Raw genomic sequence first — 20,200 nt, forward strand, 5'->3', positions numbered from 1 at the left:
TGGTATGTAATGTCGGGGAATAAGTAACTACACTCTATGCTATAAATAATTTTATAAGACGCCCTAATATAACAGAGTCAAAAGAAAACTAAATGTGAACGTCTACAATATAGAAAGCTCATAAAATTGATCAAAATTAACATTACATTGACCATTGTTTGTTGTTATGTGCTTTGTATTTTCTGTTGCCACTCATCTCCGATAGATGTGATTACTGTTGCGTACCGAGTATTTTTTTATTTTCTTTACGTCGCACTGACTCATAGGTCTTATGGCGACGATGGGATAGGACTGGGAAGGAAGCAGCCGCGACCTTAATTAAGGTACAGCCCCTGCATTTGCTTGGTGTGAAAATGGGAAACCACGGAAATCCATCTTCAGGACTGCCAACAGTGGGGCTCGAATCCACTATCTCCCGGATGCAAACTCACAGCTACGCGTCCCTAACCGCACGGCCAGCTCGCCCGGTCGTATCGAGTATAACAGCCTGCCTGAATATTGGCGGGAAGTAGCTCGGGAGTTAGATAACTTTTTTTAGCATGCCATTCATCTGATTCATAAATTTTCTGATACTACTGGTCGTAACATACTGGTTCATAATAGCATTCGAGCTAATCAATCCCTACTCTGAGGCACTGATTGGAATGAGCAGTGTGCACACTTACATAAATAATGGCAGAGGAGTGTTCACGGCTGTCTGCGGCCTGGTCATTCCAGCACTGGAACTTTGGACTGTTATATCGGCAATGACAAAGAGGAAAAGCAAACGCTGGTTCGACAGTGAATGCTACACAGCACGGAACCTGGTCCTGGAAAAACTGAATGACCTGAAAAAGATAGACACGAATGCGACACTCAAAGGCTCAAATATGTACACGCGAGAACAAGATATCCTCGCTCCTGAAGGCTAAGAAACAACAGTATACCCAGGCCAAAGAAGAAAATACGAGAAGCAGAAGCAAAACCCTACAAAGTCCTAGAGCCACGGAGAGCCAAGGTGACCCCAAGTATCTCAATGACAATATGGGAAAACCACTTCGCAAATATACTTCATAAGAAGAAAAATGCAATACCATGCAAAAGGAAGTACCCCGCTAACGGAAGAAGACAGAATAACAGAAGACGAAGTTTGGCAAGCAACTGAAAAGAGCAAACCTCGAAAAGCAGCTGGCCTAGACAATATCTCGAACGAGCTGATGAAAGGATCAATGATATATACCATTAAGTTATGGACAGCCCTATACAACAAGTGCCTAGAAATCATGGACACCCCTGCAGTATGGAGAGAATCGACGGTCAAAGTGATCTACAAAGGGAAAGGACCACAGAACACCCCAGAATCCTACAGAGGGATAGCCCTGGAATGTGCACCATTCAAGATAATGAACAATATCTTACTCAAAAAGTACGGCTTTACTCACGGAAGATCAACTATACAAGCGGTGGGACACGTACTCCAATAATTCATACGCGAAGTCCTGGCTAAACCCAAAGGCCATGCATATGCAGCATTCGTTGATTACAAACAAGCTATTGACGGGGTAAACAGGGATAGAATACTGAAAAAAATCTAAAGCCTGTGTTAGACGAAGAAAGTCAGATCCTTAAGTTCATAGCAAGCACTCTCCGAGAAAATACAATCAGAATCCATGATGGCCTAATCCAATCCAAACGAATCCATCAAACAAACGGAGTACTCCAGGGAGATCCTATAAGCTCCATTGTGTTTAACGTACTTACCCATGATGTGATACAAAGGATACAAACAGAAGAAGTGAGGATGTGGTTGTATGCTGATGACATGGTCTTGCTCTCAGAAAGAAGAGAGCCCCTGCAAAAAGCCATAGACAAATTGGAAGAGTGGTCCCAAGAAAATGACCTAGTTATAAATAGGGAAAAGACAAAATGAAATTCAGAAAAGGAGGAAATTTGGCAAACATTGATAGATTCACTTGCGGGGAAGAAGTACTAGAAATAGTCAAAAGCTACAAGTACCTAGGACTCACACTGCAAGTGACAGGACATGCCTTTTCCAAGCACATTGAAGACAGAGCTGTAAGAGCAATAAAGGCGACTTTCGAGATAAAGAAACTGAATCTACTATCCGTCACAACAGCCGTAAGACTATTCGACATAAAGATTGCCCCCACTGCCTCATACGGCATACAGCTTATATGGAACCACCTCACATACTCGAATCTGAAGCGATTAGAGGGAATTAAAACAGCCTACCTGAAAAGAATGCTCTGTGTCTCAAAATACACGCAAAACAGAATAACGCATATCCTGGCAGACACAACCTTCTTTATAGAAGACCTGATGAAAGCTCATAATCTGATACCAACACCACAAAGCACCAGATTCCTAGAAGACAGGCGACAGAAAGCGAGGGACATCAATCCCGGACTCCTCACCACCCCAGCGATGAAATGAAATGTCGTATGGCTTTTTTAGTGCCGGGATATCCCAGGACGGGTTCGGCTCGCCAAGTGCAGGTCTTTCTATTTGACACCCGTAGGTGACCTGCGCGTCGTGATGAGGATGAAATGATGATGAAGACAACACATACACCCAGCCCCCGTGCCGTAGGAATCAACCAATTAAGGTTACAATCCCCGACCCGACCGGGAATCGAACCCGGGACCCTCTGAACCGAAGGCCAGTACGCTGACCGTTCAGCCAGCGAGTCGGACACCCCAGCGATGACAAGCAACGAATGGAAAAAGGCCAACTATCAACTGCGCCATTTATATACGAGAGAGGCAGCCCACGGACTACATCACCGAATATGTTCAACCAAGAGATACCACAGCCTCACCGACAGATGTCAGTGCACCATATGTGGAGGACCACGTAACACGTATCATATCATTGAGTGCAAAGACAGGACATTGACTTTGTCACACTATGCAAATGATGCTAATTTCGTTTAATTAATTAATACCTTGTACACAATGTGTTTAATAAAATTATATATAAATATTGGCACCGTAGTACTGTTCGTTAAAAGTGAGAAAATGTGCAGTTTTCATTTGATCGAGTATTTTATATGATAGCATTGCTTTTAATCGCTACTTTCCTATGGACGTTTTTTGTAATGACCTATGTTGACTTCAGTTATAAAATCATTAAGACAGTCTTTCTGAGAATCCCGTAGCCAAGCACGGGTACGTCTGCTAGTATATCTTAGTTTAATAAATTCCATAAAATGACCAAATAATGGCATATAATTGTAGAAAATGACCTAAAATACAAAAATGAAAAATGAAAATGAAAAATGAAAATGAAAAATGACCTAATAAATTAGTATTTCTACAATGTGGGAACTATGATCAGGATTTCTGTACAAGTTAGCAATGTCTGTTGCGAACCAATTAAAAGATGACATGTCTTCAAAATCCTAGTCATGTTAATTACTTATTGTATATTGCTTATTAATTACTATAATTACTATTTTACACTCAACATAATCTTTTAAATATGTTTAGCAGTTAAAACACAATATTTTCATCTTGTATATTATAATGTGTACTGCTTATGAGGTACAATTTCATTCTTTAGAAACCGTTGCTATATGTTATATTTATTTTACTCTAATGACGTTATAAGAACAGCAAGTAGATGGTTAGATCAAGCGAAGAAGCTCACTGGCCTACAGCTTCAGATTATAATAAGAAAAGCTGAAGACCGCTCTGGACGGAGACATCTCGTCAAAGTTGCAACACAGAAATGATCAAATAAATGAGATCAGGACGCTCAACAATGAACAGAACCACTAATGATATGATGATGATAACATTCTTAGCCAAACAGCTTGCGGCTGGTATATTACGGAATAACATTTTATTTTAGACAGGTTTGGACGAATTATCTTAAGTCAGGGGTATCGAGAGTTCACTATATTTTAATTACTGTGCAGAATCTTTAAGCCCACTTTTCTCAAAACTAGAATAATACGACCTGGTCTACTTGTACTTTTAGCGCTCCATATGCCCCAGAAGTACGACCTCACTCTAGCTGAAGGTTAACAGTATAGCAGACCATGACTAATCTGCAGTTCAAACAAGGTTTCCACATAGGTCCTCAGCTTAACTGACATTAATTTCCTGATTACCTTGCCCAGTAGGCCGCCGGAATTGGCGGACACTTGTGAGAACTCACCGGGCGTGGGTAATTCCTTCTCTGTGATCGCTCTTATAAGATGAAATTGCTTTGGAGATTGTTTGCGCGGGCGCTGGACGAAGTACAGTAAAATTAGTGGCTTCCAGTAATCACGGAGTGCATGTAAATGTGTGTATTAAAAACTCTCAGCTACTCAATATGATAATTTTCTGATGTTGGAGAAAATAAGAAGGACCTTAATTACAACATGCAGTAGTTACCACGCCCTCTGCTCTTACCGACTGTTGAGGATCTTCCTGACTGTCAGCGGCTTGCTGTGTTGGACAGCCCTGTGTAGGTTCGTGATCGATATTGGAGCTTCTGCGAACAGATAAGAAACATTCGTATTTGTTACTTCAGTACAGAATTGTCTGTTGCTACACTACTACCAACCCTATGGTTTATAGATAAAATGTTGGACACGTTCGAGTTGGGCCCACGATCAAAACATTCCCCGGCGGAATTACCGTCGATCCTCGAAGGGTCGAGGTCTAGTTGTACCCCTGTTCAGTGGGGTAGGTTTTTTCATGTGATAATGTTCGTCCTCTCCTTTTTATTTGAACGTCCTTCTTAATATTAACAAGTATCAAAATTACATTTTAATATCAATTAAAGACAGTTATTGCAATTATATATTATATATTATATATCCCCATTCAACGATGACCCAATAACGTCGTATTTAAAACATCTTTTTAAACAAACATCAAATAAAGTTTAAAAAATCATTTCTTAATATCATTACTTAATCACTAAACCTAGTCCTGAGTATGGACCTACACCGCATTTATTTATTTATTTATTTATGTATTTTCTGCGTACTGCAGAATTTCTAATCCCAATTACAGTGGCAATTCATTTAAAACTTAATTTATTTCCAAAAGTTGTGACTACTGGGGACAGTTCCATGGGGGCAATTCGGCCCTCACTCCGAGCTGGCCATGGGCCCAACCCAACCGTCCTTTTTACGGACATCACTGACCGTGGCCCTAACTCAACATCCCCCATGATTTTTATATCTACCTCGTAGAGATGAGGAGAGAGAATATCGTGTAAGGGTAAAATGATGGATTCTGGCACACCGACCGTGGTAATAATCATACTATTCCTTCCATGTATGCAGTGGTTACCGAGGATCTACTTACCTGATTTATCCTAAACGCTATTCATTTCTCCAGCTTGTTTTTATTTCTCGATAAATAATACAGTACTTTTGGCATCTGCCTTTTGGCGCAGGGCAGAAAAATGTAGCTTCCTTCAAAGTCTCAGTCTTATTTACGCTTGTTTGTGATGATGCTTGTTGCTTAAAGGGGCTCAACATCTAGGTCATCGGCCCTCTCATTTATGCCTGTGACAGTATGATAGCTACTGAGTAATGACATTCAGGGCACGGTCAATACGTCTGGATGTTATAGAAGGTGCTAGTCATAGCGCCAGTTGTGCCGCAATAGCACTTTCTGACCCAGTAAGGAAAGCAATGACAAACTACCTCACTCTTCATCATGCTTTGGACCGTCGTTTTTGCGTTTTCCGTACAATCGCGTAACCTCCTGTAGTTCTATTTGAAGATCCGGGCTGAACACCTACATTCAATTCACTTTTCCCTCCCTCTCTAAGACTTTTCATTACAGTCCGGAAAGTTTTCCGGCGGCCTAATCATATGGCCTCTTGAAAATGCCAAGCGAATTTTCGATGAAACGTTGGAAATTCAGAGCCCTATCGGATCAGTGCCTGAAAGCCCGGCAAATTCCTTCCATAATATTATCGTGACGCTGACTGAAAATCTAAGCCAAACTGTTCCAGTTTGAGCGCTCACCAGCAAGCAGAGAGGTATTCACGCCTGCAGTCTGCTCCCTCCGAAGGTCAGTAATTTTCTACTTTATCAGGAACAAGAACTTCTATGCCCCTGCTCGAACACAGTTGCCTTCTTACTTGTGGAGTGTGAAATAATAAACATATGTCCTTAGCTACTGGGTTTCCAAGCTTCTGAATTAGTGTCATTTAGGTGGTCTACATATCGGCTACGATGTTCAGATTGTGCTGCCACCTTCCAGCCAAGTTAAATTCTGCGGAGCAGTTTCTCTTCTTCTTCTTCTTCTTCTTCTTCTTCTTCTTCTTCTACTACTTCTTCTTCTTCTTCTTCTTCTTCTTTTGGTGCCGTTTCCTCACAGAAGGTTGGCGACCATCATGGGATAATTTTTATTTCATACTATGACGTAATTGCATTCTTTTCGAATTCAAAAGTCATTTTATCGTACTGTAATTACTTTCCGTACTGGTTTATTAGACATCGTCTCTGACTGATTGAACTCCGCTTCATAGCAATGCAAACTTTCCGGACACTTTTATTAGAAATCGCCTCTGATTGGTTGAACTCCGCTTCACAGTAATGCAAACTCTCCGGACGTTTTTTATTATAAATCGTCTCTGACTGATTGAACTCCTCTTCACAGCAATGCAAACTTCCGGACACTTTTATTAGAAATCGCCTCTGATTGGTTGAACTCCGCTTCATAGTACTGTAAACTTCTAATATAAATCCTCTTGAACTGATTTTATTAGAAATAGTCTCTAATTGACTGAACACCGCTTCACAATAATGCAAACTTTCTGGAAACTTTTATTAGAAATCGTCTCTGATTGGCTGAACTCCGCTTCACAGCAATGCAAACTTCCGGATACTTTTATTAGAAATCGCCTCTGGCTGATTGAACTCCGCTTCACAATACTGTACATTTCTATTAGAAATCGTCTCGAACTGATTGAACTCCGTTTCACAGTAATGTAAACATTCCGCACACTTTTTATTAGAAATCGTCTCTGATTTATTAAACTCCGCTTCGCAGTAATGTAAACTTTCCGCACACGTTTATTAGAAATCGTCTCTGATTGGTTGAACTCCCCGTCACAGTAATGCAAATACGGATAGTCAGAGAGATTATGAATCAGCGAACAGCAAACTCAATCCTGTTGAATTGTTTCTTCGCCTGACTGCAGCAGTGCGGATCCACACCCAACTACAGCAAAAATGGCGTCTCTGCATTCCCAACTCAAGTAATTTGTCGCCATCACAATACTGACTATTGTTTAGGTTGATCCATTTCCGACAGATAAATATCGAATATATAACAATATATCATAAATTTCGTAATACCTTCATTAATCCAGTACCAGAGGACCATGTTTAGAACTCTATACTGAAATTCAACTCAAGAGCTTAGGAAAAGTATCCTTCCGCACGTGAGCACGTCCCCTGTTCCCCCTTCCGTTTCCGTTCTCCATCTCCGCCACAACCAACTTATTATTAACGCCGTGCGTCTGTCTGACATGTACTTCATTCTGAAATAGTGAAGCATCAAACGAAATCACATCCTTTCACATAGCTGTACTTTGATTACCTACCATACCTATGTATTCCTTTATTGACCATGTAAAACCTACAGATTACTGACGAATACCGAGGCAAGAGAAGCAAGGTTTATTTTTATTTCATAATGCAATTTGTGTGAGGCACATGGGGACTTACAACATAAGTATAAGACTCCGCTCCCGTGCAACGACTGTCAGTGGCAATTTCTCACAGTTCAAAAAGCTGAAAAAACCACCTGTGAGTGGGATTGCAAAATACAATATTTCCAGGAATGTTGTAAATATTGTAGTCTCGTCATTCGGAAGGTAAAAACGAACTCATGGTCCCCTCATGACAACATTTCTGCAGGTAGAGGGCAGTTACGAATATAAAGCAAAATACAAATTATTATTATTATTATTATTATTATTATTATTATTATTATTATTATTATTATTATTATTATTATTATCGAATACGCCAAGGATCCTATTCCCATACCGTGTTAAGGCCCTTCCTGTCTTATTTACGGCGAGTGCTGAGCTGACACATGGACCTTTCGCTGGACACTTGGATTTTCCGTGGAGTTTAAATTCCACGCGAGCGGCGTAAACACTGTACACAGAAACGCCGGTCAGCTGCGCAGTGTTATTCACCACGTATTCCACAGTCCACAGCGGATACTAATCTCGTAGGCTACTGTAAACGTTTAAAACAATTTGTTTAGATTTCCTACTTAATTTTTTCTCCACGTTTGTTAGCTTTAAAGTATTTCACAGAGGACTCAAGCGCCACAGCATCACACACGTCTTGCTCACAGCTGGCAGCCATTATGAATACTGAACATGCTGTTACATTGCAGCCAGTATTGCCAACAGTTTTTTTGGATCCATCTTCAACGTCGCACATATTATGCGAACTTATCAGGAATGGAATGAACTCGAACAAAGCTTACTAAGTACATAGTGCAATAAGATATCAATATCATATTAAATAATTATTATTTTGCTACCTACATACACAACTGAGAACAATAACTATTCATAGCCATCTACGTATGAAATATAGGAGTTGGTAACGAACCCGAATAACATACAACCTGTGATATGTTTTCCGTATTTATACAGGGCAAAAATGTTTAATTCGTCAAGTCAGTTCACCAGAATATCTAACCAAACTGAAGGAAGCTCCTGACTTCAGAAACAAGTAACAAACCTAGGGAACTATTTGGCGTTGCGGAAGCCTTTTCACCGACCAGAAGTCTGACTAACATCAAAGGGACCGCTAAGGTCTTGAGTTGACTCTCAGTATAGTAGCTTAGTGGACTGCTCGCTGCTTCAAATATCATTAATTGTTAGGTTTACTGCAACATAACCCCATGTACATACGGCGTATACCGTTCATAGCCAGACACGAAAAACAAAACAAGAAAACGTCAATGCATGGATCAAACATGGACGATTTGCGTCGCGACGAATCAAAATTATTTATTATCACATTCATTTAATTCAAAATAAGTAAATTCACCGTAGTATGAAATAAAATATTGTACACAACAACCGTAAACATCTCACTCGTAACGTAAAATATATCTTTCCACTGTAGTTGCGTAAATTATTATTCCATACTTTGGCTACCATAATTTACTTATTTTAAATTAAATATTATATATATATATAAATTTGACGTGTCATCACCACAAAAATCATCCATGTTTGACTCATGGAATGACTTTTTTGTTTTATGGTATGTGTGTGTTGTAATGAAAGGCGAGAGGTGTGTGCATTGAGTTATGTACTAATAAACATAAAAATGAATGCTATTTAAAGCAGTGACCAGTCCACTAAGCTACAAGAGTCGTAAACAAGGCCCTCCGGTCCTAGATTAGTGAACATAATACGAACATTATGTTATACTGTGATATATGCGCCTGAGGAAACCGCTATGTGATAATGTTTTGGGAGAAATACTGACCCGCAGCACATACATCCCTACGAGCGAGAATACTTTGAAATTACAGTACTTGGACAATACAGTAGAAAATAGACGATTGAGTTTTACCGGCCTAAGTCCCACACTGAAATATTTAGCATAGTGGTTTTCGTAGGCGCAGCGATGATATGTCGGAAATGGATCAACCAAGACCAACCACAATACCTCAGACCTTGTGCGACCTATCGAAACTGCCCACAATGGTGGCAGTTGGAGTGCTAGCATGTGTTTGTTTTCATTTGTGTAAGTCGTGTTGTTAAGAAATATTCACGGAAATTTGAATATTATTAATCGAAATTTATACCTATTTATAATATTAAAAATGCTATAGGGCCTCTTTGAGTGCCGAAAGAAGCTGTTTGTTAATAAAAAAGCGTATGTAATCGAACAATTCCGGAGGTGATAAGGTGATTGTCCTCATCTATTTTTTCAGAACTTGTTTTCTTTACATTTTCAGTTACCTGTGGGTATGTTTATAGTTTAATTAGATAGGTGCCTGGATGTAGGTCCAACTATAGGGGCAGAGCAAAAACTTCAGTGTTCATATTTCCAAAAGACCTAGTATTGAGGTAAATTGCTTAAGTGCATTCATAGGGAAAACTTCGAAGCAAGTGACAGTAGTGTTGTGTGCATTAATTATGTGATATCAAATGTATTGTTAGGGAAGATATTATGCCCATAATAGGTGTTTGTCCAGTTCGGGTGTCACGCATACTTCTGAGGTTACCTAATGATGCCTATCGTAGCATTTCCCCAGTCAGCCAATGTACCCAACTATAAAATGAATCCGAAAAATCGTGACTCAGAGTTACGACTGATATATGAAACATTTTTAAACCGGTACAAGAATGATGTAATTGAATATTTTTAGTGTTTTACAACGGAGGTACATAAACGAAATCTAACCCCATTTCTCGTGAATTGAAATGAAGTGGACTGTGGCTAGTTGAAATTTTGTTCGAGAAATACATTTGTTTGCATGTTTTACGAAATGGGCTGTGGTTAATTATGTTTTATGGTATTTCATGTAAGGTTAATAATATTATCCGTTGACATCTATTTATCTTATTTTCTGTCCGAAATTTCATGCGTAAAATATTTTATAGTGTGTGTTTTTCAACCTGACGTTGATAAAATAATTCTCCCTCCGTTATTTTCCCTCTGAAGTTACAATTACGCGATGACGTTGCTTTCGGTACATAATTATTCATATTTTGAGTTAATGAGGTGCATTTCATGACGTTTGACTTGTGATGTTTTCTTTACAACAGGTGACTCAGAATAACCATACATAATCTTACCCTTAACCTCTCATGTCGCTCCCCGATGTCCGCCATCTCTCTTTTGGGTTACGGTCTGATGTAACTGTAGTTGGTCTTGGATTAACCTAGACAGTAGTCAAGATGGCCATGGTAGCAGATGACTTGTGCTGGGAATGCAGGGACGCCATCATTGGTGTACAGCAGGGCCTCTTGGGGTGCATGCACCAGTGCATTGCACTGTGCACGGTGCAAAAGACGACTTCGCTTTGTTGCCCAGAGTGCAGACCCCCACTACTCGATTTGGAGCAATAGCGCTGTCTCTCTCTTTCCCCACGCCTGACTCGCTCGCTTCGATTGTCTCTCTCTTTCTCACTTGCTCCGTAGCGCTCCAAATCCGAGCCGAGTTGAGCCGAGCTTAGCCGAGTAGCCCAGAGTCGAAGCGTTGGTCCGAACCGAGCCGAATGGGACCGATGCACTGTGCACAGGAACTCTGCGCCTCAGTTTGCACGCGTGAGATTTTGGGCGTTTGAGAGGCCCTGGTGTCCGGAGCCACAGTGCTGCAACCAAGCGGAGAAACAATTCAACAAGGTTAAGTTTGGTGTTCGCTGTTTCATAATCTCTCTGACTATCCGTGTTTACATTAGTGCCAACCGGGGTTCAGCCAATCTGAGATTTCTAATATAGTGTCCGGAAGGCAGCTACTGTACCATGAAGTGTTACTTTCCGTAGACTTTTGAAGTTGGCAAGAATCCAATTTCGTCATAGTATGGAATACATAAATAGTTCCGGATTTCTTTTGTTCTAATTTATTATAACTTTATAAATTTATTATAAGGTTGTCACTGGAACAAATTATACTTCATTTTTCAATACACAACTTACCATCACTGCTTAACAGGTTATGAGAAAAGTACTGCAGGGCTGAGTGGCTCAGACGGTTGAGGTGTTGGTCTTCTGACCCCAACTTGGCAGGTTCGATCCTGGCTCAGTCCGGTGGTATTTGAAGGTGCTCAAATACGTCAGACTCGTGTCGGTAGATTTACTGGCACATATAAGAACTCCTGCGGGACAGAATTCCGGCACCTCGGTGTCTCCGAGAACCATAAGGACGTAAAGCAAATAACGTTATTATTATTATTATTATTATTATTATTATTATTATTATTATTATTATTATTATTATTATTATTATTATTATTATTATTATTATTATTATTAGAAAAGTACCATGTATTAATCATATTGTCATGGAATATGAAAAATTCACATGCAATACAAAAAGAAACTTAGAAGCAAAGAGTACGCAACACACGATACTATTGACTGTATAAATAGTTTCTCAAAATTAAAATCGAACCGCGGATAGCAGCTACCGCTGTGTTTGTCAAGCGAAATGCTATGCCTAATGAAGTCTTAAACTAGGATAAGAATTTAGGAATTGCCCGCGGGTTCGCACCATTAAGCCTTTGACTGTAATATTCAGCCGTCTAAGAGAATGTATGACAACAAGGAAATTCTTCGTTTGCGCATATGCAATTCTGCGCATTTAAGGACTACGTATATTAAGAGAGGGCATTGTACACGATGCAAGTAGACGTGCGGGTCAGTGCACGTAGGGTGTGAAGGTATCTGACCTACGTCGTGTGTATTAATATAACAATGTTATTGGCTTTACGTCCCACAACTACTTTTTCGGTTTTCGGGACGCCGAGGTGTCAGAATTTAGTCCCACAGGATTTATTTAACGTACTGACACGAGGCTGACGTATTGGAGCACCTTCAAATACCACCAGACTGAGCCAGGATCGAACCTGCCAAGTTGGGTCAGAAGGCCAACGCCTCAACCGTCTGAGCCACTCAGCCCGCCTTACATCTTGTGAAAGTGCCACTCGCTTGACGTACTTGCAAGTTACCTGCAGCAAGAAACCAGCAGGCCATTTTCCAGCAAGTTAGGTAGATAGGCAGAAGTCCAGTGTACCTGCACAGGTAACATCATATGAAGGTTGCCTGTGTAGTTGTCTGCCTGCTGATCCTGCTATTGTTTGGAGCGAGTGATCGGATTTCGTTTCCGTGCTTCGTATTTGCTGTGGTTTTCTCGTGTGCAAAATGACCAAAAATAAGTGAACGGAAGACCAAACCTACCATTTTGTGGAAAAATGCGTTCAGCTCGGGAGTTTGTAGAATATCAAGAGTGAAGTGTACAAAAACAAATACGCCATAGAAAATGCATTGAAGGTACTCATTATGTGCGCGAACATTGATGGTTTTGGCATTCAAGAAGCAAAGAATGAAATTGGGAGCTTACTGTATTTTGGTGATATGATTAAAATGGAAACATTTGAGGAACATTAAAACACTCCGCTAATTTCAGACTCAACTACTTTCTTGGTACTTGCTTGCGTTTAGATATTCATTTGCATGCCAACGTTTCACTTGACCTCCACCAAACCTACTTCTCAACCTAACCAGTATCTGACCTGTAGGCCAACCTGCGTCGTGAACAAGGTTCTTTAATTTCGCAATATGGTACTTTGAGATTTATTTGATATCTATTACGTGAACATCCATGGATAATCAATACGTTCGTTTCCTCAAACACGAGTTCAGATTATCACCTCGAGAACCGTTATCTCACAGTAGTAGAGCGTTACCCCATATCAGTAAAATGCTGTAACAAAATCGATGACGCAACCATACTTATTTATCAGAATGTATCAGAACCCAGATGTTTCGCAACATGTTGGCGGATATTTCAGAGCATCTGACGACTATTTCAATGTGTTCGAAATTAACGAAAAATTTGTATGTATGTTGAGTCTTCAGCCTGGAGGCTGGTTAGATCTTCAACAGCTTCAACATTAGCTATCATAAACAATCTAGGTAAAGAGGCGTATCGGGAAAAAAAGGAGTTAGGTAGTCTCCCTTTATTTCACTCATCGAGTCAGAAGGTGCTATTACATATCAGCAGTCACGTACGCAGAATTTCGTCAGAGGGGTAAATTTTAAGACTAGTTACTCAAACATAATTAAGCGGTATTCTAATGTTTCATAAACTTTTTTTTTTTTTTTAGTGGTTTAACATCGCACTAACACATCGAAGGTGTTCGGCGACACAACAATGGGAAAGGGCTAGGATTGAGAAGGTAGTGGCCGTGGCCTTAATTAAGGTACAACCCCAGCATTTGCCTGGTATGAAAATGGAAAACGACAGAAAGCCATCTTCAGGGCTGCCGAATGCCGAATTTCGAACCCACCATTTTTCTAATGCAAGCTCACAGCTACGCAATCCTAATCGCTTGGTCCTACAATTATTATTATTATTATTATTATTATTATTATTATTATTATTAATATTATTATTATATTATTATATTATTATTATTTCTTTCTTTCTTTCTTTCTTTCTTTCTTAATCTGTATACCCTCCAGGGTCGGCTTTTCCCTCGGACTCAGCGAGGGATCCCGCCTCTACTGCCACAAAGGCAGTGTCCTGGAGTGCGAGACATTGGGTCGATTGATACAACTGGGAAGGAGGACCAGTGCCTCACCCAGGCAGCCTCACCAGCTATGCTGAACAGGGGCCTTGTGGAGGGATGGGAAGATTGGAAGGGACAGGCAAGGGTGAAGGAAGGAGGCGGCCGTGGCCTTAAGTTAGGTACCATCCCGGCATTTTGCGTGGAGGAGAAGTGGGAAACCACAGAAAATCACTTCGAGGATGGCTGAGGTCTGAATCGAACCCACCTCTATTCAGTTGACCTCCCGAGGCTGAGTGGACCCCGTTCCAGCCCTCATACCACTTTTTCAAATTTTGTGCCGGAGCCGGGAATCGAACCCAGGCCTCCGGTGGTGGCAGATAAGCACGCTAACCAATACACCACAGAGGCGGACATAATTAGTATTATAATACATAAGCCTGTCTGGTGTATAATAATGGCGTCTGGCCTCCGGAGAGGCCGGGTGAGGGTCTTTTTCTCGTAGACGGGCTATTAGGCAACCTCCATGTCTGTGAAGATGAGGGCTCTAGCTAGGATGATTTCTAATGCTGAATACGCCACACACATCCAGCCCCCGTGCCATTAAGGTTAAAATCCCCGACCCGGTCGGGAATCGAAACCGAGACCCTCGGGACCAAAGGCCAGCACGCTAACCATTTAGCCATGGAGCCGGACAGTCCGTCTGGTGGCCATGGTCATTAAGGCGTTGAAGTCAGAACGGTCTGATACCGTAGATAGCCGGTTCGAGTGTCGTTGGTAGAAAAAAGTTTCACCATCAGAATGCTGTGTAGGGGAGATGGTGGAATACAACTTATAATCACTAGATTACGTGCCAAAAACCTGAATTTAATTCCAAACCTCTCTGCAGTGCTCATCTGGAGTGAGAGCATATGACGCTGTTGATGGTGATTCGTCCGTCAGATGGCGACCTTAAGCCTTGAGCAGATCCTTTGGTGCTATTCGAAAGGTGTAGGCTATGTTCTGGCACCGGGTTTCACCCTCTCCCTTCCTACTATCATATACCACGTCATTCATATCATCTCATTAACTCCTCTGATGAGGTTGACGTCAGGAAGAGCATCCGGTCGTAAAAAACTGCCACGACAAATACATCTCACCTTATACCCGACCCCGTAGAGAAACGGATCAACGGTTGAAAAAACAAGCAAACATAATAATAATAATAATAATAATAATAATAATAATAATAATAATAATAATAATAATAATAATAATAATAATAATAATAATAATAATAATAATAATAATAATAATACATCATTATAGACTGTTATGACTTTCAGCGTTCAGTTTGCAAGCCTCTGTGGATTTACTGACCGCCACCACAATCATCTATCTGTAAATAGTTCTGTGCACTCGTTCATTTCTACACATCTTATCTTTAAATCGTTAGAAACTGAGTCTAGCCATCGTCGTCCGTCTCTCCCTCTACTTCTCTTACATTCCATAACAGAGTTCAGTATTCTCCTAGGAAACCTATCGTCCTTCATTCGCCTCACATGACTCCATCACCGAAGCCGGTTTGTGCGTACAGCTTACTCTTTACCTCCTCATTCCGAGTACCCTCCTCCCATTTTTGCCACCTGTCTGTTAATTCTAACTTATAACTTATGAATAAGATATTCTGAGTCAATCCAGCGTTCACTCCTGTAAAGCAGAGTAGATTATTATTATTATTATTATTATTATTATTATTATTATTATTATTATTATTATTATTATTATTATTATTATTATTATTATTATTTACAATTGGCTTTATGTGGCACCAACACAGATAGGTCTTATAACGACGATGGGACGGAACAGGTCGTGGCGTTAATTAAGGTACAGCCCCAGCATTTGCCTGGTAAAAAATGAAATGGCGTATGGCTTTTAGTGTCGGGAGTGTCCGAGAACATGTTCGGCTCCCCAGGTGTAGGTTTTTGATTTGACTCCCGTAGGCGACCTGCACGTCGTGAGGAGGATAAAATGATGATGAAGACGACACATACACCCATCCGCCGAGTAAGCGAAATTAACCAATGATGGTTAAAATTTCCGACCCTGCCGGGAATCGAACCCTGGACCCCTGCGACCAAAGACCAGCACGCTAACCATCTAGCCATGTAGCCGGTGCATTTGTCTGGTGTGAAAATGGGAAAACACGGAAAACCATATTCAAGCCTGCCGACAATAGGGTTCGAACCCGCTATCTCCCGGATGCAAGCTTATAGCAGCACGCTCCTAACCGCACCGCCAACTCGCCCGGTATTATTATTATTTGCTTTATGTCGCACCGCCACAGATAGGTCGTATGGCGACGATGAGATAGGAGAGGCCTAGCGGTGGGAAGTGGAAGGAAGCGGCTGTGGCCTTAATTAAGGTACAGTCTCAGAATTTGCCATTATTATTATTATTATTATTATTATTATTATTATTATTATTATTATTATTATTATTATTATTATTATTATTATTATTATTATTATTATTATCGGCATTACTTCATCCCGAACAGACTTACTTGAGACCACACTAATTCAACTGTTGGGCTTTGATATTTGTGGGTATTGCTGTATCTTCTCCCAGTGTAGCTCATTTCTTTCCTCTGAACAGCGAGTACCCTTCTTCTTCTTCTTCTTCTTCTTCTTCTTCTTCTTCTTCTTCTTGAAAACCATGGACGTTCTTCAGGATCTGTCAAACAGTATGTCAGCCCACAGTTCCTTTATGCCCTTCTCAGTTTCCGTCAGCAATGTGGTACGGATATTTCTGTTTCGCCAGAAAGTGAACAGGCGGTTGGCTAGTCTATTGGGAGACAATCTTGCCACATGACCATAGAAAGCTACCCTCCTTTTCCTGGTATGGTCAGAGATCACCTCTATCTGGGAGTAGACCTGTGAAATGTGACCTCTCCGGTATTCCTCATCTTCCAGTACCGGGCCAAGAAGCTTTCTGAGAATTCTTCTTTCTCTGACTTGCAGTTTTTCAATTTACAGTCAAACTTCGATATCTCGAAGTGCCTGCGGCGGCTGAAAATACTTTGAGTTATCGAAAATTCGAGGTATAGATTAACGTACATACTACTATGGCTAGAAAAAAGAAATCAGCTGTACTATATTGACACTGTTCTTTTCTTTCAACATCTTGAATATTATTCAACATCATATTAAAAGTTGTATTTTCCCATAAAAAGCAACAATCTCATTTTAGAAAACTTACAAATTCGTCCCCCTGTGCGTGGGAGCGGTAGAATAACACCTAAGGTATCCCCTGCCTGTCATAAGAGGCGATAAAAAGGGGGCCCAAGGGCTCTTAACTTGGGAGCGTGGGCCCTTAGTTGAGTCCGGCCATTACTTCACATTACTTGTGCCAGGCTCCTCACATTCCTATATCCTATCCGATTTGGACATGTGCAGTTTTTTCACGATTTATGTAAAGTGAGAGATAGTAAGGAGTCGTTGGTAAGGGAGAGCAGGACATACCCGTAAGATGATGGGGTAGGACGGACCTACCCCATATAAGTAAAAGAGAGATATATGCTGAACGAGGAGGAGAGAGGAGGGGTACAGAAGGAGAGCGGTTTCAGCCTCACAAGGTCGGCCGCAAATGGAATGGTGAGAAAGCTGCGCTGTCATCTGGTAGGGGTTGTTGGGTGCTTCTTACGGGCCCCACGGATAGGGCCGGTCGTGTCATCAATGGGAGGGCGGTCTTTTTCCCACCAGGGATGATGACATGGCCGGACAGCAGTAGTAGTAGGTCGGTAGTTTATTTTTTAAATTTATTGTTACTTATTAATTTATTTTAATATCCAGCGGGGTCGATGGACGTGGCATGTAGGGACTGAGGATGACTGCTGTGGTGATCCTCCCTAGGGAGTGTCACGTTTCAGGAGTATCTGATGTACCTTATGGCATGCCCAAGGAGTCTCGTGTTTTTTTCTTTTTCCTTTTCTTTTTTTGTAAGTTTTTTTCATTGTGAACATGTATTTGGGCTGAACACCTGTTATATTCAATAATAATAAATACGAATACTGACAAATATCCTATTCGACCACCTTTGGTCAACTCTTGTTATTTTCTGACCCTGACGCTATTAGGTTACGAGGGCTATACTGAGAGTCAACTCAAGACCTTAGCGGTCCCTTTGATGTTAGTCAGACTTCTGGTCGGTGAAAAGGCTTCCGCAGCGCCAAATAGTTCCCTAGGTTTGTTACTTGTTCCTGAAGTCAGGAGCTTTCTTCAATTTGGTTAGATATTCTGGTGAACTGAATGATGAATTAACATTTTTGCCCTGTATAAATATGGAAAATATATCACAGGTTGTATGTTATTCGGGTTCGTTACCAACTCTTATATTTCATACGTGGATGGCTATGAATAGTTATTGTTCTCAGTGGTGTATGTAGCAAAATAATAATAATTTAATATGATATTGATATCTTATTGCACTGTGTACTTAGTAAGTATGTTCGAGTTCATTCCACTGCTGATAAGTTCGCATAATATGTGCGACGTTGAAGATGGATCCAAGAAAACTGTTGGCAATACTGGCTGCAACAACGTGTTCAGTATTCATAATGGCTCCCAGCTGTGAGCAAGACGTGTGTGATGCTGTGACGCTTGAGTCCCCTGTGAAATACTTTAAAGCTAACAAAAGTGGAGAAAAATAAAGTAGAAAATATAAAACAAATTGTATTTAAACTTTTACAGGAGCCTACGAGGTTAGAATCTACTGTGGACTGTGGAATACGTGAAAAAGACTGCGCAGCTGATCGGCGTTTCTGTGTACAGTGTTCACGCCGCTCGCTTGGAATTTAAACTCCACGGAAAATCCAAGTCTCCAGCGAAAGATCGATGTGTCAGCTCAGCACTCGCCGTAGATAAAACAGGAAGGGCCTTAACACGGTATGGGAATAGGATCCTTGGCGTATTCGATGATGATGATGATAATAATAATAATAATAATAATGTGTACTTTACTTTATATTCGTAACCGCTCTCTACCTGCAGAAATGTTGTAATGAGAAGATCGTGAGTTCGTTTTTACCTTCCGAATGACGAGCCTACAATATTTATAACATTCCTGGAAGCATTGTATTTTGCAATCCAAATCACGAGTGGGTTTTTCAGCTTTTTTAACTGTGGGAAACTGCCACTGACAGTCGTTGCACGAGAGCGGAATCGTATACTTATGTTGTAAGTCTCCATGTGCCTCACACAAATCGCATTATGAAATAAAAATAAATCTTGCTTCTCTTGCTTCGGTATTCGTCAGTAATCTGTAGGTTTTACATGGTCAATAAGGGAATAAATAGGTATGGTACGTAATCAAAGTACAGCTATGTGAAAGGCAGTGATTTCGTTTGATGCTTCTCTATTTCAGAATGAAGTACTGTACTTGTCAGATGGACGCACGGCGTTAATGATAAAGCGGAGATGGAGAACGGCGACGAGACGGGAAGGGGGGACAGGGACGTGCTCACATGCGGAAGGATACTTTTCCTAAGCTCTTGACTTGAATTTCAGTAGGGAGTCTTTCATTTTTCCGCCATTGGAGGCTCTTGTCTCTCTTCGGCCGATATCTTAATTTTTCGAAGTGTCGGACCCCTTGTTTGTTTTCTTCTGCTTAGTGTTAATAGAGGATGGTTGCCCAGTTGCACTTCCTCTTAAAACAATAATCACTACCACCAACACTCGCAAATTCGTATTTTTGGAAATACACCTGTAATTTTCCTGAACAGTTTTCTCTGTTCGCCTCTGCGATGTAGTGGTTAGTGTGATTAGCTGCCACCCCCGGAGGTCCGGTTTCGATTCCCGGCTCTGCTACGGAATTTAAACAGTGGTACGAGGGCTGGAACGGGGTTCGCTCAGCCTCGGGAAGTCAACTGAGTAGAGGGATGTTCGATTCTCAGCTCACCATTCCTCGAAGTGGTTTTCCAT

At 40.9% G+C, this 20,200-nt stretch overlaps 1 protein-coding gene across 1 annotated transcript in view; it reads right to left on the reverse strand.

Annotated features, from left to right (window-relative positions):
• flip (flippy) overlaps positions 1-20,200 on the reverse strand; it is a 118,816-nt gene that overhangs the window by 72,521 nt on the left and 26,095 nt on the right. The window contains exon 3 of the mRNA XM_067150685.2: positions 4,401-4,482. Coding sequence (XP_067006786.1) covers positions 4,401-4,482 — 82 coding nt within the window. The remainder of the gene's footprint in view (positions 1-4,400; positions 4,483-20,200) is intronic.

This window comes from Anabrus simplex, chromosome 7, assembly GCF_040414725.1.
Source record: "Anabrus simplex isolate iqAnaSimp1 chromosome 7, ASM4041472v1, whole genome shotgun sequence".
In the NCBI taxonomy this organism is placed as follows: Eukaryota; Metazoa; Arthropoda; class Insecta; order Orthoptera; family Tettigoniidae; genus Anabrus; species Anabrus simplex.